Raw genomic sequence first — 17,123 nt, forward strand, 5'->3', positions numbered from 1 at the left:
CTCTTTCAGTTGTGTAGTCTGTGATCTTTGATCTAAGGATAAATGTTTCTTTTTTGCCTTATTGACTTCAAAAAATAGATGCACATGCAAAGCTCTCAACTAGTTAAATCCCATCTTCAATGTGCAGCTGTTAGATAGAGTAAGAACATGTAAAATATATAAAAAGGAAAGGATATAAAGGAAATAGGATAATTACATTATAGTTAATGGTCTCTCATCTACTAACTGTTTTTTTTTCTCTTTTTGAGCCTGGGAAATTTATCCATAAGCTTTATATTTTCCTACATGAAATAGAAGCGGTTTAACTTTTCCAACCTTGATACAAAAAAATTACGACAGCTCTAACAATGCAGTTAAAACTGTTATAAATAATTGGAGAAATTATTACAGTTATGTATGTTAGAAAATTACAATTACACATTTCCTCCCAGTGGCAGTAATTAAAAGACTGTGAGGTTTCTTTTTTTTTTTCAAAAACTCTGGAAAAAGACCAAAACTGGAACTAACATTAAACTCTCGCCGTTGCGGAACTATTTATCTGCAACCAGTCCACACGGACAACAACAACGATAGGGATTTGCTGCACTTCCGTTGCCCATGACACCGGAGCGAAGTTGTGACAGCTGATTCCCAAATCAGTCCCATCCACTTTCAGGCTCCAAGTCCTATCCGAAATTGTTTAGAGCCGGGTTTGCCTGCGACAAGCCTGCCTGCGCTTTGGAAATAGGAGGGCAGCTGATTATGGTGTAGCCGGGCGCGCTAGCTCTGAGACAGCAGGTAATAAACAACGCTCAGATAACACACAAGCTAACAACAGCTAGCACTGACACTTCGTCCACAACTTCAGCTTGCGTTGTCACCGCTTAAAACCAAACATTTCCTCGAGCGTTCATCCATGGGTGCAGGGAATGACCCTGAACTGAGAGGGGTTTTAGGCTTGGCTATTGTGTCTAGCTAGCTGTAATTAGCAATGTTAGCAAGTTGTTATTACGGTAACTTAACGTTTAAAGCGACGAAGCAGTGATTTATTTTTGGTTTAGGAAGTTTCGTCATCCTTTCTGAATTGTGCTACGTTTTTTTTCAGGGCTTTTGGAGCGTGTAAGTTGCTCTTTGCTGCTTTATTTTTGTTTGAATGATATTCGAAATTAGCTAGACTAATTTAGTTGAGGTCAACTGCGAGTCACACGGAAATTATTTAAATTGTAGGTTGGCCACACAGAACAGATTACATGTGAGAATTATAGATACTTTTTCTTTGTAATAAGGCTCGACATAATATTAAAAAGGCAACAAACTACAGACCAAAGGTAATTTCATACTGGTGTTTTGATCGTCTTGCTAACTTATGGCGTTAGATATGTGGGAGTGCAGGTTCTCTGTGCTGGGGTGCAGTGACTGACAGCTGAGGCAGGTGGGCGTTGAGTCTGGATCAGGGACACACATTTCATGGGCCTCACTGATAACTGATACCCTCACTTGGCTTCTCTCGTCTCCGCAAATGAGCTCACCCAGTGCACAGTCTGGATTCTAATAAAAATACTACTACTGACTAATAATAATAATAAATGACTAAATAAATAAAAAAAAAATCAATCAATTTGAGAAGAACTCAGCAGTCGCTGTTATAAAGCCTTATGGCTGTGGGAACAAAGGACCTCCTGAACCTCTCAGTCCTGCAGCGCAGAGAGATGAGCCTCATCTCCTCTTATTGCAGTTACTGTAAAGTTTTTTTCCATTTGAACAGCAGCACACAATCTTCAGAATACAGATTTATTGGTGGTTAAAAGCACTGCCTTCTTTTGCGACTTCTGATAATAGTTAACTGTTACTTTATCTACTGTTTTAGTAGTTTTCTGGAAAGCTGTGTTTTGAGTTAAATTATTGGTTGTAGGTTACAATTCCTTTCTTTTGTGTTCAGGCGTTATTTATTCCGTTTGATGAAATTTACCGATGTATTCTTCTGTTTTGTCATCTGTGTGATTGGCAGATATTTGAGCAGCAGTGCAGCACAGTGTGGTGTGGGGCAGACGGAGGCATATCAAAGCAGCGTAGCCATGCTTACGTTGGCCAGCAAGTTGAAAAAGGATGATGGGGGAAAGACGGGCCGTGCCTCTGCAGCCTCGGACTCCACCCACAGGATCTCCATCAGGGACCGCCTCCTTACTAAAGGTACCCAGGTCTCTTTGCTTTTTGTGTTTCCCCATTTGAAATGCTTCTTTTATTATTATTGGAGCTAACCAAACCGTGATCATGTCATCATGTTTGGAATAGTTTCCTCACTGGATGTAAACATGTTCATAAGACCATTAGGACTGCCGACTGTTGATAAACTGAGGACTCTCCTTCTTAAGCCGAAGAGCAAAGTGTAACCTGTTTGTTAAGATAACACCTCTCCTACCAGCCCTGAGCACAGTTAAGTTAGGCGTAGACTTCACGTCTTCTGTAAACGTCTTCTGTAAGCGTCTTCTGTAAGCGTCTTCTGTAAGCGTCTTCTGTAAGCGTCTTCTGTAAGCGTCTTCTGTAAGCGTCTTCTGTAAACGTCTTCTGTAAGCGTCTTCTGTAAACGTCTTCTGTAAGCGTCTTCTGTAAGGGTCTTCTGTAAACGTCTTCTGTAAGCGTCTTCTGTAAGCGTCTTCTGTAAACGTCTTCTGTAAGCGTCTTCTGTAAGCGTCTTCTGTAAGCGTCTTCTGTAAGCGTCTTCTGTAAACGTCTTCTGTAAGCGTCTTCTGTAAGGGTCTTCTGTAAACGTCTTCTGGAAGCGTCTTCTGGAAGCGTCTTCTGTAAGCGTCTTCTGTAAGCGTCTTCTGTAAGCGTCTTCTGTAAGGGTCTTCTGCAAGCGTCTTCTGTAAGCGTCTTCTGTAAGCGTCTTCTGTAAACGTCTTCTGTAAGCGTCTTCTGTAAGCGTCTTCTGTAAGCGTCTTCTGTAAGCGTCTTCTGTAAACGTCTTCTGTAAGCGTCTTCTGTAAGCGTCTTCTGTAAGCGTCTTCTGTAAACGTCTTCTGTAAGCGTCTTCTGTAAGCGTCTTCTGTAAGCGTCTTCTGTAAGGGTCTTCTGTAAGGGTCTTCTGTAAGCGTCTTCTGTAAGCGTCTTCTGTAAATGTCTTCTGTAAGCGTCTTCTGTAGGCGTCTTCTGTAAGCGTCTTCTGTAGGCGTCTTCTGTAGGCGTCTTCTGTAAGCGTCTTCTGTAAGCGTCTTCTGTAAGCGTCTTCTGTAAGCGTCTTCTGTAAACGTCTTCTGTAAGCGTCTTCTGTAAGCGTCTTCTGTAAACGTCTTCTGTAAGCGTCTTCTGTAAGCGTCTTCTGTAAACGTCTTCTGTAAGCGTCTTCTGTAAGCGTCTTCTGTAAGCGTCTTCTGTAGGCGTCTTCTGTAGGCGTCTTCTGTAAGCGTCTTCTGTAAGCGTCTTCTGTAAGCGTCTTCTGTAAATGCAGTGTTTCCCACACATAAGGCGGTAGCATGGTTGCCGCGTCTGTCACGGCGGTGTCGCACCGTGACGTCAAAATGACGTTTCAGGCCTGGCGCTTCCCTTGAAAAGACAGCGCAGCGCGTTGTCGTGCACCAGTCGATTTTTGTAACTTGGCGGCGCCGAGCACAACGAACCGGATGGACCGATGTGAGACCAGGCTCAGTGAGGAGGTGCGTTTGTACAGGCAGCTGTACGAAACTGCAGTGAAACAGCACAGGGAGCACGTAAACTCCCCATACTGGTGCAGAGAGATTGGCAGAACTTTGGGGAAAGAGGGAGAGTTCTGTAAGAATGTGTGGAAGAAGCTACGGGACAGATACGTGAAGGCAAAGAATAGGGCAGAGACTCTGTTGATGCCGGGGGTTTCAAACCTTCCCCTCTTTTAACTGAATTAAAAAATTAAAATGATCCGAAAACTGCAGCAGTATCATTAATTACAGTATTCTTGCTCTTGACAGCGGCATTGTTTTCTTCTCCACTTTCCTGGTTGTAGAGTAGAGGTAACCTTCACGTAGCAGCGCCACCTCTGTGACGGAGAAAATTGCAACTACTGGCGCGCAACGACTTGCGCCACTATATAGGGTCCTATGGCGGGCACGAACTCGTGACGTCATCAACACCGCTCGCGCGAGCAGACGCGGCAACCATGCTAGAGCCTATAGACTAATTCGTGGCGGTGCGCCACAGATTCAACACCGGCCGCCACATATTGCGTTTCGTTATTATTATTATTATTTTTTAACGCTATTTAAAAAAATACTCGTATTCGTTCAGCTGCATTTCCTTTCCCTGCTCTCCCTCCGTCTCTCTCGCATAGCCTACACACACACACAGCCCCTCCCCTCCGTGCTTCCCTGGAAGCCTGCTAGCTTCAGCGTCGCGTTAGATTAGCTCAACCGAAAGAAGACGGCTGGCGAAATTCACGAAAGGTTGGTATCACGTGCACCTTTATAAAATCACACATTAAAAAGTCCTATAAAAATATTTTATATGTTTAATACAATGTTGTCCCGTCCCGACCCATAGCAAACAAGCGATTACGCCTTCTTTATAAAGTTAGCTAGTCGAAAGTTTGTCGTAAAAAAAAAAAGAAAAAAAGTAGTTGGGTTGTCGAGGACTAAACACTAGCAGCTGTGAATCAAATAAAGTAGGTTTTTTTAAACTCTTACACTGAATGTTTGCTGCTTCAATCCAGGTGAGTATTGAAAAGTATTTGCCGCGATTGAAAAAGAGACGTGTTGAGGATGAGGAGCAGCCTGAACCGGAGGTATCAGTCTGAAACAGCTGAACAGTCCGACCAGTTTAAATAGCTATGTTATTCATTTGTTTACAATGAAGATGTGAAAATCTGCAGATAAGCCGCACCTGTGTCACCCACCGTGACACAGGTGTCACACATCCTTACGTCCCCCATAATTTTCCTTGATGGAGAAATTATCCAGGTTCTTAACTCCCAATGTGACATATATGTCACATTACAGATCTCTGACAGTGGGGGGTGGTATTTTGGAAAAAAAATTCTGAAATGGGTTCTATGTGGTCTATTTAGTCTGTGTTATAACCCCTTTAATTTTCATTTTAGTAGAAATGGGTCTGGGCTCTTAAAGGATAAGACCGTTTTTTTGACATTGGGCCCTTGATTTCACATTATAACATGATGTTCTACTCACTCCTGCTTGTTGTTGAACATTTGGAGCTGTTCCGAAGATATTCGAGAGGCGTCTGGCTGCTCTCTTGAGATATTCGGCCATGAAACGGTTTCCTATGGGCAAGCTTATACAGGTACAAACTATGCTGCTTATAATTTATTAATTACTCTACACTAGCACTGATAACGTGGAGGTGCGTCGCTTACTTAAAAAAATCCGGGTTACTAATTTTGAATTTTAGCCGAATCAATAAATAGGCAGCAGGTCTGTGGGCTGTCTGTGGTAGTAGCACGACGATGACGTCAGTAACACCCACTTTACGACAAAAAAATCAAAATTACAGTAACCCGGATTTTTTTAAGTAAGCGACGCACCTCCACGTTATCAGTGCTAGTGTACAGTAATTAATAAATTATAAACAGCATAGTTTGTGCCTGTATGAGCTTGCCCATAGGAAACCGTTTCATGGCCGAATATCTCAAGAGAGCAGCCAGATGCCTCGCGAATATCTTCGGAACAGCTCCAAATGTTCAACAACAAGCAGGGGTGAGTAGAACATCATGTTATAATGTGAAATCAAGGGCCCAATGTCAAAAAACCGGTCTTATCCTTTAAGGGTTAATACAATAAAGTTCTGTGTGACCAATTATTAACGAAGGAATTATTTTTGAAGAATTTTTATTTTTTACAGCCCGTCCCCCCCCCCCGTGGCCCACCACCACACATTGCCTTCACATCTGTGGGACACACTGAAATGTCTTCTGTAAGCGTCTTCTGTAAGCGTCTTCTGTAAGCGTCTTCTGTAAGCGTCTTCTGTAGGCGTCTTCTGTAAGCGTCTTCTGTAAGGGTCTTCTGTAAACGTCTTCTGTAGGCGTCTTCTGTAAGCGTCTTCTGTAGGCGTCTTCTGTAAGCGTCTTCTGTAGGCGTCTTCTGTAAGCGTCTTCTGTAAGGGTCTTCTGTAAACGTCTTCTGTAAGCGTCTTCTGTAAGCGTCTTCTGTAAGCGTCTTCTGTAGGCGTCTTCTGTAAGCGTGTTCTGTAGGCGTCTTCTGTAAGCGTCTTCTGTAGGCGTCTTCTGTAAGCGTCTTCTGTAAGCGTCTTCTGTAGGCGTCTTCTGTAAGCGTCTTCTGTAAGCGTCTTCTGTAAGCGTCTTCTGTAAGCGTCTTCTGTTAGCGTCTTCTGTTAGCGTCTTCTGTTAGCGTCTTCTGTAAGCGTCTTCTGTAAGCGTCTTCTGTAAGCGTCTTCTGTAAACGTCTTCTGTTAGCGTCTTCTGTTAGCGTCTTCTGTAAGCGTCTTCTGTAGGCGTCTTCTGTAAGCGTCTTCTGTAAGCGTCTTCTGTAGGCGTCTTCTGTAAGCGTCTTCTGTAAGCGTCTTCTGTAAGCGTCTTCTGTAAGCGTCTTCTGTAGGCGTCTTCTGTAAGCGTCTTCTGTAAGCGTCTTCTGTAAGCGTCTTCTGTAAGCGTCTTCTGTAGGCGTCTTCTGTAGGCATCTTCTGTAGGCGTCTTCTGTAAGCGTCTTCTGTAGGCGTCTTCTGTAGGCGTCTTCTGTAGGCGTCTTCTGTAGGCGTCTTCTGTAAGCGTCTTCTGTAAACGTCTTCTGTAGGCGTCTTCTGTAAGCGTCTTCTGTAAGCGTCTTCTGTAAGCGTCTTCTGTAGGAGTCTTCTGTAGGCGTCTTCTGTAAGCGTCTTCTGTAAGCGTCTTCTGTAAGCGTCTTCTGTAGGAGTCTTCTGTAGGCGTCTTCTGTAAGCGTCTTCTGTAAGTGTCTTCTGTAAGCGTCTTCTGTAAGTGTCTTCTGTAGGCGTCTTCTTCTCCGCCTTCAAAGGAACAGAATTTCTTGTCTCTGTGACGTCGGATTCCCCCCCCCCCACACTCATTATATATGCAGGCAACTTTTTGTACAGCAAAAATAGTTTAATCAGTCTTAAAGTTAAACCCTTTTTATTTTCCATCCACCCATCCATCCATCCATCCATCATCTTCCGCTTCTCCGGGGACGTCCCTGTCCCCGGCCACTTCCTCCAGCTCTTCTGGGGGGACCCCAAGGCGTTCCCAGGCCAGCCGAGAGACATAAGCTGAGATCCGCTACCATCGCGGGTCCAAATTGCCACTTCATCCCGCGTCGAGCAATGTGAAAGCTTGGCGTATTAGGTGATCCGTGAAGCTGAGTTCCGGGGGCGTTGCCTAGTGGCAGAGCGTCACACGAAACACATAAAATGCTGGGCGTGTACAATGACGTAGGCACAAGCCATGCGTCGGAGGCAGGGTTAAATACACCTCTCTGCATCAAATTTTTCAAACCAACGATGGCGGAACACCTTAAGGACTTGTTTTTGTTGCTGGCTGTTTGTTCGGTCACGCAAGTGTATGCAGTTCATGGAGCAGAGCACAGCAGAGGTCCATCTTTCACCGTCCCGACATGTGGCGGTAAATAACGTCCTCTGCTCGGAGGCTGAGGAGCTCGCGGACCTCCTTGTCTCCCCGGTTGGCCATCTTGCAAAATGTCTCGAACTTGCAGAGTAGAACTTGAAGGGAAACTTGTCCTCACCTGTCGCTGTTGTTCTGATCAGCTGTCCATCCTGTCTTTTAAACTCCTCACGTGGGAGAACTTGGGGAGGTTGAACACCAGACGAGCAGCAGCTTTCTGAAGCAGCTCCAAAGGTCTGACGGCAGAAGCCGGGGCGCCAGCAAGGAGCGAGTTGCAGTAGTCCAGGCCTTCCTGTCTTTAGCTATCTGTTTGTCTGTGCTTTTACTCTTGCTCGATCGCTTTTTTATTTATAGGTTCCTCTTAATGCCTTGAAAAGAGCCTCCGGATATCTGCCTCCTCTCTTTTCTTTTCACTTTCAGAGTGTTGTCCTTACCCTTCGCACTTCTTGTAATTCTGTTTACATTTCTCTCATACTCATCACCTTTGCTTGCGTCAGTCTTACATTTTATTTCCTTTGCCTTCTAAGCTGTCTTTGCTTTCCCAGTTAGCTAACTTATATAGCTAAAACAAAAGGAGACCTGTTTGCTGATGAGGTCTCATTTTTCTTTTCTTTTATCTAACGGTTTGGGTTAATTTCTTGGCCTTTTTTTCACAAGTAAAATCTCACAGATCGTTCAAATAAATTAAGTGCTTTTTCTATAAATGTGCTGTATGTATTTTTGGGACAAAAGGGCATTCTTGGAGTAAGAAATAGAAAATTAATATTAAGGTGCATTTTGGCCAAAAGCATCCAGAACTTAAATGCTCTGAGTTTAAGGAGGAAGTGCGCCTGACCTCACTTAAAATCTACTCATGTTACACATTCAGACAGGATTTTGGATAGTTTTATTTGTGTGCTTTAACATAAATTTTGTGAACCAGTCATAAGTTCATATGTTATCGTGACTTATTTGTCACAACGTTGTCTTCCCACCCGTTTGAAGAGGGCATGAATGCCTGAGTTGGAATGTTGTGTTGAAAAACAGTGACAGGATTTCTGTGGTTCAACTTTAAGTTAAAGCAATACTATGTAACATTTCTACCTTAAAATAACAGCTTGAAAAAAATTGTGCGGCTAGAATGAGTTTTAAGATTACAATTGGCCTGTCTCCTATGCCCTTCGGGGGTCTGAGTTGGAATAACTGCGCTATTTAACTTTGCTGGACCGGCTCGGGAGCTGAGCGGAAGTACTTCGACTTGCTTTCTGGCACACCTACCGCAAAAACAAATAGACCCTCTCACGCTCCCAGGTACATTTGATTAATCTTACCTTCTCGGTCGACATAGCTTGCACCTTCTGACTCCTCGCCGGTTCGTCAACAAACGTGAAACGTGAAAGGTGTTGTATTTACGACAGTGTAACTGTACATTACCTCCAAGCCTGTAGGGGGAGCTCCATAATGGGCTTTTTGAGAAGTTACATTGTATTGCTTTAAAAGGTTTTTACAGGCGATGGTGGAAATTAGATTCGAGACGACTGAGACAAAAAGACAGAAATGAAATGCTGTCAGAAATATAACTTCCTCTCCGGGTTGATTTGGAAGAAAATATTTCCCATGGAACATCATTAGGCCCCTGGTTCCAGTGGGAGTAAAGAACAGGATTGGAGAAAGGACCCTCTAAAAGACCTGATTAGGTTGGATTTTTCAGTAGTAATAGAAATCTAACTTTTGACCAACGTGTATTGTTAAGAGGAGTACTGGTTCTAATATAATTTGTCTCATTTGGCAAAACTGTAAGTCTCAGTTAGGGAGCTGCCTGTTAAATAGCTAAAATTATGCACAGACCTCCAATTAGGAAGGTGGAAAGGAGATTGTACAAAAACCTCCTCTGAGTGTCCTTTGGTTTCATGATTCGATTGATTCATTTCAAATATATGAATTGGAATAAAAATAGAAAAGTCACCTCATAACAGACACGTTCATAAGTCATTTTTTCCAAGTCTCAAGTCTTTATGTTTGAGTCCAAGTCAAGTCTGAAGTCTTTGAGGACCAATAACAAGTCAAGTCTCAAGTCTTTGTTCGAGTCTCAAATGACTGAAGAAATCGTAACTTAAGTTACGTTTGAAATGAACACTCGGGCAGCTAAATGTCAACTAGTCAACCTGGAATTTTATCAGGTGTCCCTAAAATTGTAAAAGTAGGCTATTTTAAAACAGCAACTAGATTAACGTTAAGCTACATCCACGTAAACTTAGCTTAGCAATTCATTTGGTAAATGTTAACCTCGGCTACTTAACCAAAGTCCTTCCCAAATTTCACAGGCTGCTGCAGATAAATCAGCAACGCTGTGGAGTGAACAATGAAGCTATGATCAGTTCACAACACTGTTTACTTTGATTAGTTTGCTAGTCTCTTTGTAATGTGAAAGTTTCCCTTTCACGTTACAAAGAGACTGACCTGTCCTTGTGCGTTCTCAGGTGCCTGATGAAGTTGGACGTAGTTGAGCCGGCATCATTTAGCCTGATACCACACACTTTGCAAATGGCCGTTTGCTTCTTTGCTGTCTGCGCGAACGCTTTATAACCAAATGTGACAACATGTGGCACAGTTCCAGACTAGAAATGCACTCAGAGAGTGCAAACCTCCGCCAATGAAGCTTTGTTTTATAAGCGCATTTTTTTTATCCACCCATATATTGTAGTGAATGGTCTGAAACGATTTACGTCGTAGTCCACCACGTCCGAGAGAAAGCGATGCGTCTGCTTAAACTTGTGCATAGATTCAGCTGGCTCGTGTTCCGATTGAGGTTTACAAAGTTAAGATGCTATCTTTCAGATGCGACTTCTCAGAAACGGCAAAGACGGCTTCCATTTGTGTTTACCTTCCCCCCTGCGCAGTTAGTGTAAGCTTTCCCCCTGCGCACCCCCTCCTACCCCTCCCTCAACGACAACGAAACAACCAAGCCCCGCCACCTTGTGGCAGGTCGCAAGATTGCAGCACGAACAGACAAACATCCAGACCAACAGACTCGGGCGATCACATAACCTCCTTGGCGGAGGTAATAATAAGCTTGACGCTGCCATGGTTACAGTAGTTGTGATATCAGTGGCTGCACGCACGCATGAGGCTATGCAATAATTTCATGAAATGAAGATGGTTTACGAGTCCCAATCCTCGAGTCCAAGTCAATTCTCAAGTCTTTTGAGGGCAAGTCTGAAGTCAAGTCTGAAGTCTTTGTTTGTGCGACTTAAGTGTGACTCGAGTTGAGTCATGCGACTTGAGTTCCCATCTCCGCCTCATAACAAACTAAGCATTATCTGCAAATTTCTCTGTGCAAAAAAAGGTGCTTAACAAGTTCTGAAAAAACAAACCAGAACCTGAAACCAGCGACAACCCTCTCTGTTTTGTACCCTTCCTTTCATATTTAGTCTCACTGCACCAGCCACTCTTTTTGTCCCTGCTACGTTCTGCTATATGCAAAAGATTTGTTCTTTTCTCAAGTTCCAAATGAAATATTAGGCCGAGGAACTTTTCTGGCAGAGCGGTGCCACTGCAGTGCCTCGTTAAAAAGCCAGAGACCTGGAAATGTTAGCTTTCTGTGTATATTGGTGCACTGTTCAAACTGCTCTGATTCTTTGGACACTGTAGTTGATCCTCACTTTTGAGGAAACATTTTTATAGAAGCCCGGCATAGGAATAGTTAACGGAGAAAGTATTCATGAGCTGTGCACCTCGAATGAAACCTCCCAACACACTGGGTGATACATAGAACCTTGCTTGCAGCCACTGATGACCTTTTGTCGACCTTACCTTGTCTTTTCAGCTCCACTCTCAACTCCTTGTTCTTATTTTGTCTCAACAGAAGTTGCAGATCTCGAAGCCAATCTCCCTAGTAAGTATGCATGCCATACACTTCCAAACCTTCACGTGACTTCAACTGACATCTGATTTAATAGGCCATCGATTTCAACTACACTTTAGATTCCTCTGTTGTCTGAGCTAAGGAATATGCAGGGAGAGAAAAGAAAGAGCTCACAGATGCGCTTTATTTTTCGTCCTTGGCGAGCTGCTTTCAGAATTGTAAATGCAAATCCCCATGATGCTGTTCAACCATAATCTTTTTTAACAGTTAATTAATCAAATTTATCATTCATTCTGTTTTTCATTCAATAATCGTGTTTGTTTTGTAACTAAATGTAATTGTATATGCCAAAAGCTATTCCCTAAGTCTTTGATGATTTCATAGCTGGAAAACTCCTTCTACAATTCAGTTAATCAAAGTTTAATGTTGGATTTGCATTTAAAGCACACAGCAGCACATAAATCTTGCTGTATTAAGCAGGAAATGAGTTCTGGTACTAAATATAAACATCTGTGCTGTGGGTCTACAGAGGCCTAATGTTTTATTTCTTCCCTGTGGAGGTACTTGCACCCCAGCTACTGCAGAGCACCTGCTTTTATCTTAGATAACCCTCAGCGTGTCAGATCTTTATCCGGCTGTTGTCTGCTTATTAGCATGCAGAGCAGCAGAGGTCATTATGATTGCTTGAGCTGAGCTCAGTATGCTGCGTTTGCCCGTGTTGTTGTGGAAAACCGGGTTCGTGGGAAACCTATGTAGCACACAGTCGTAATTACAAGTTTTGTGTGAAATATTTCTCGTATCACTCGTGTTCCAGAGAAGAAAGACGCAGCTCAGAGTGATATTTCAGCAGGAGACGCAGTGATTGTTACCTTTACTTTGCCTGACTTCATACAGACAGCGTGAACCCAAGAAATTGTATTTTTTTTTTTGCTTGCCAACTTCATATTACTACACTTCCATTTCTATATTTCAGACCAGCAACATGTCTTAAAAGATTTGGGACAGGAAACCTTTTACCACTTTGTATTGTTGCCATTCATTCTAATAACGATTAGAAGGTGTTTGGGGATAGAGGTGAAAGTGTTTCATCAATTGGGCATTTCAGGTGTTATTTTTTCCCATTCCCCCTACGAACATGTCCAAAGGTGCACAACCGTAAGGGTTTGTCCATTTCATGAAAGGGCTTTTGTAGCAACTCATGATTACAGTCTCCTTTTTATACAACCTTTTCAAACACTATTACATTTTTATTTTTATTTCAGTTTACTAACTCTAAATTTCTCAAATTTCTTGGAATGTGTTGCAGGCTTCAAATGCAACAATGAATTAAGCTGACAAATTAAGCTGACTTAAAAAAAAAAAAAGAAGAACATTTTGTGTTCTTTGTAAATGTAAGAATCAATATCTTCCATACTGTCCCAGGTTTTCTGATTCAGAGTTGTTCAATGCTGCTTTGGTTTTCATTAGACCACAGTTTGCTATTGCAGCTATGTGTGGTGAATCTTAACTTGTCACATTACTCTGATGGATGACTGCTATTGTTGGTCGATGGGAATAAGAGCCAAGGGAAAAGGTGGCTACATGTTGGAAAGGAACAGTGGTGGTGTTGAAACACCGCAACAGGCACTTTACTTTTGTTCTTAGGAAAGCTTCTTCTTTAAGCTTTTCTTACTACAATAATAGAACAAGTAAAATGTAGACATTTGGTTTTTGTGCAACAAGAAACATCTGATTCCCAGTTTGGGAGTTCTGTTAACAGGACAACTGCATGAAAGGTTCACAGCAACCACACTACAAATAAAGACTTCATTTTCACTTGAATTACTCCGGTCCGTTCTTGAGCTTCCAACTAAAAGAACCGAATCTAACACAGTGTATTAAGAGCATGGTTTCATTCTAAATTGATTTTATTTCCAGTAGAGCAGCATTGTCAAAAGACAGGATGTAGTTAAACAGGGACGGGGACTTAAAAGGCAAATTGAAGGCAAATGAGGAGGTATTCAAAGCTGGCAACCCTACAAAGTGTGGCTTTGTTGTCCAGGTAAAAGCAATGAAGAGTTTCACTTTAACATGCTGTTATGTTTTTAGATGTGTGTCGGATTCTTTGTGCATCATTATTTAACTGTTTTAATTTACACACATGCACTGTACATTATGCTTACTGGACAAAACCGGAGCTAATATTTATTTAAAAGCTGAAGAAGGAAAGCAGATGTAGTAAGGACTCTGAGTTTGAGAGAATCCTCCCTCCATATAGCCAGTCTCATCTCAGGATTAACAAACACTGGGTCAGTCACCGTGGTGATAAAATAAATGTATAAATGGTACTTGCCACATGTTGATGCACTGTATTCAGGTCGATGATGAATCAAATGTAATGGTGTGAATGTACTGATTACTGTTTCTTTCTGTGTTTTTTAAGATGAATGTGTCGATTCGCATACTTGAGTCTAACATAGTGTCTCTGCTCGTGATGTACCCGTTTCTGTGCTGAATCCTTGTAACTGAACTCAGTGAGCACACTCAAAGTTAATTGAATAATCTCTGATCAGCTATTCTAGTTTCCTCCTCAGGTTTAATTAACTCAGAGCTGCTGGCTCAGACAGATTAAGCTTAATGTTTAAGTAGATTAAAAAAGGTATCACACATAAAGTATGAAAAAAAAAAAAAATAGATAAAAAAAAGCCAGAAACTCAGTTGCTTTTGATGTTGCATGCAGTACCTGTCCTGTGACACCAGGGGGGACTATTGTGCCTGTACTTTCAGTGCAAACAGTATGAATAAACTGTGGCTTATGATGGATTTAGTGATAATACAGTAAGTGATTGATTTTAATGCCACAAAGGCAGAGAACATAAAGCAGTTGTAGACTTTCATACAGCTGCTTCTGGCTCAAACATCTGACCCTAAAATCTGCTAACTGCCACTCTCTCATTCTTTTCTGTGCAGGTACATGCAAAGCCAGTTTCCCAGATGAAAATAAGCTGCATCATTTTCAGCTGGCAGTTTCTCCTGGTAAGAGCAAGTAAAAGATTATCCCGTCACTTACATAACGACTTTGTCACGTGGTTTATAAAAAAAAAAGTTAGATTCAGTTAAAACCATTTTGCCCTCTTTTTTTTTTTTTCCAACTCTAATATTGCCCACACATTTCGCATCCATATAATTATGGTTCTTCATGTTTTTCTCCATGTTATCTTTATATCATGTTAAACCCAGCAGTACAATGTAAAACCTTAACTTAAGAAGTACAAAATGAGGATGTCGGCTCAAATTTAGTGCAACAAAGATTTACTGTAGTAGAGGTGGAGGGATTTCTCTATTTCTCTTTGTCCTAAAGTATTCACTTTGAATGCCACTTTTAGCCACCATTGTATTCCTGAATTACTGTTGCACTTTCATTAATCCCAAAGTCCATGCTGCTTGCTCAGCAGTGTTCCAAGCTAAGTGGGCTGCCTGTTGAGTATTGTACAACACAAACACTCTGGTGGGGAATTACACAAGTGGGAGAGGCTCTAATGCCTCTTACTTCCTGTTCCCAACCTGTCACACACAAACTTTTACCTTCCCATCACCTTCATTTAGAATAAGTGGCAAACATTGTATGCATAATAGTGCACTTTACAAATGCTATAAACTGAGACAAATGTAAAGCATTTTTCTGTTGTGTGTAGAGAAAATGCTTATTTTAATTTAATTAATGAAACATTTCTCATACTATTTAGATTGCATCCATAAATACCAGATAAACTTAAATCTTGGGGAAAATGGGTCCTTGCTTCTCTTATTCTGAGTTACTGGATATTTGGATCTTGTTTTGTTCTTTTTTCTGTCATTGCTAATAACATTTTACTAGGTAGAGATAAAGACAGACAGGGACTCAAACACAAGTGCTCAAATGATCTTAGAAGGACGAAACAAATATTGTGTTATTTTTATTATTCAATAACACAGGCCCTTGTTAATAACCTCCTTTAGCACAGAAAACTGCAGAGACAAACAACCAGTACCAGAACAGTACGTCAGAGCTGACCTATGTGAAATGGAATGGTTCATACAAAGGACAGATGTAATGTTGCTGGTCCCTTCAGATAACTGTTATTGTATTTTGTCACCATTTGTCATTTGGCAAAACATTTGAAACACACTTTGTCTGTTATTAGCTTGCTTTACTCTAACTTGTTTTAAATTAAAGGGATTCCAGCTCACTTCTTTATTCTAGGTAAATATTTTCTTAATAAGTTCAGCAGTCGGGGAACTAATTCAAGCATTAAAAGGGACTTGATGACTTCATTTACCCTTCCCTGTTAATATATGTTCAAAGCACATAGTCTTTCCCATTTGAAAAATCCTCTTAAAGGTGGGGTGTGAGATCTTGGAAAAACGGTTCCTGCAAGCTATATTTTTGAAAATACACAACCTTGCCTCTCCCTTCAGCCCACTCCTCGAAACCACGCCTTCAAAACACATGAACGAGTCACGAGTCTGTGAACGCGCAGGGGGGAGGGGGGCTGACGGTTGATTGCCGTGTCAGAATCCAATAGAAGTAACTCATCATTACGTCTATTGGTCAGACATTTCCTCTTGCTACACCCTCTACAATGGACTAAAATATATATATATTTTTTCCAAACATTCTATTTTAGTGGGTGCAATGGGGTCGTGAGGAGGTTTTCGGACAATATGATAAAAAGTGCTCCATAAAACATCTCATACCCCACCTTTAATTTACCTCATATTCTGAGTTATGCAGATAGATGATATGCTTTTATCTGTAATGCAGGCGGGGGTCCGTGATGTGAAAATGATGACCAGCAAGAAAATATTGATCCATCACATGATGCTGTTTTTGGTTCTAGTTTCCAGTTGAGAGACAGAAGGGGATCTAATGAAGGTCTTTACAGCTTTCCACTCAGTAAGAGAGGGAAAAAAAAAGAGAAATGAAAGGGAAAAGACCTAAAAACCTGCGACTCGGTTGTCGCCACTTCTTTCCTGATGCATTTGATACATCTTGTCAAGTAAAAGACTTCACAGATACTGCTTGTTGTAAAAAGCTGACAAACAAGTGCTGAGCCCTCAGAAGTTTGAGGCTGATTCAACTGATTTCAACATGTTTGACAAGTGAGCTCATTTATATCACAATTTAAATTTCATTTGCACTGAGTTCCTGTTGGTGCACAGATACTAATTACAAAAACTTAACTACCCTTAGACATGGTTAGTCATTTCCATATTTACCACTGTTCTGAGTCATTCAAATCTGGAAACTGTAACAACCACAATTATATCAATAACAAACAATGAGATTGCAGCTGTGCTGCTGCGGTGCACGGCGATGACTTGACGACATTCACCAAACAGTTTTCGGTGAGTAGATGAACGTATTTTATGCCATAGGTAAGGTCCAGGTTTAAAAAAAAAAAAAAACGAACTTCCCCTTTAACAGTCCCATGAGTCACCCAAAGTCTCCAACCCCTCATATAGCTACAAACGTTCTGTTCAGTTCTGCTTAATTCAGTTATAATGGGTTCAATTAAATTTAGTTCAATAATAATTAATGCATCCCAGAAGGGGAATTATATTGCTGTTATAAAAAATTATTGTCATAATAAAATGAAAATTAAATAATTTGACAAACGTTTGGAAAGTTGGAGTTTAGCAGAGATAATTGTAGTTCTAATCATCAGAGACTGGGTGGAGCTGCAAAGCTGTTTGGTGAGCATTGATCAGTGGATTGGCCAGTAGTCC

General features: G+C 41.5%; 1 protein-coding gene across 1 annotated transcript in view; it reads left to right on the forward strand.

Moving 5' to 3' along the window:
* The first annotated feature begins 579 nt into the window (after window positions 1-579).
* The window catches only part of ube2f (ubiquitin-conjugating enzyme E2F (putative)), a 71,453-nt gene continuing 54,909 nt past the window's right edge, over window positions 580-17,123 (forward strand). The window contains exons 1-4 of the mRNA XM_075479095.1: window positions 580-777; window positions 1,988-2,169; window positions 11,376-11,405; window positions 14,325-14,390. Coding sequence (XP_075335210.1) covers window positions 2,055-2,169; window positions 11,376-11,405; window positions 14,325-14,390 — 211 coding nt within the window. The 5' untranslated portion in view covers window positions 580-777; window positions 1,988-2,054. The remainder of the gene's footprint in view (window positions 778-1,987; window positions 2,170-11,375; window positions 11,406-14,324; window positions 14,391-17,123) is intronic.

The sequence above is a fragment of the Odontesthes bonariensis genome, chromosome 12 (genome assembly GCF_027942865.1).
Source record: "Odontesthes bonariensis isolate fOdoBon6 chromosome 12, fOdoBon6.hap1, whole genome shotgun sequence".
In the NCBI taxonomy this organism is placed as follows: Eukaryota; Metazoa; Chordata; class Actinopteri; order Atheriniformes; family Atherinopsidae; genus Odontesthes; species Odontesthes bonariensis.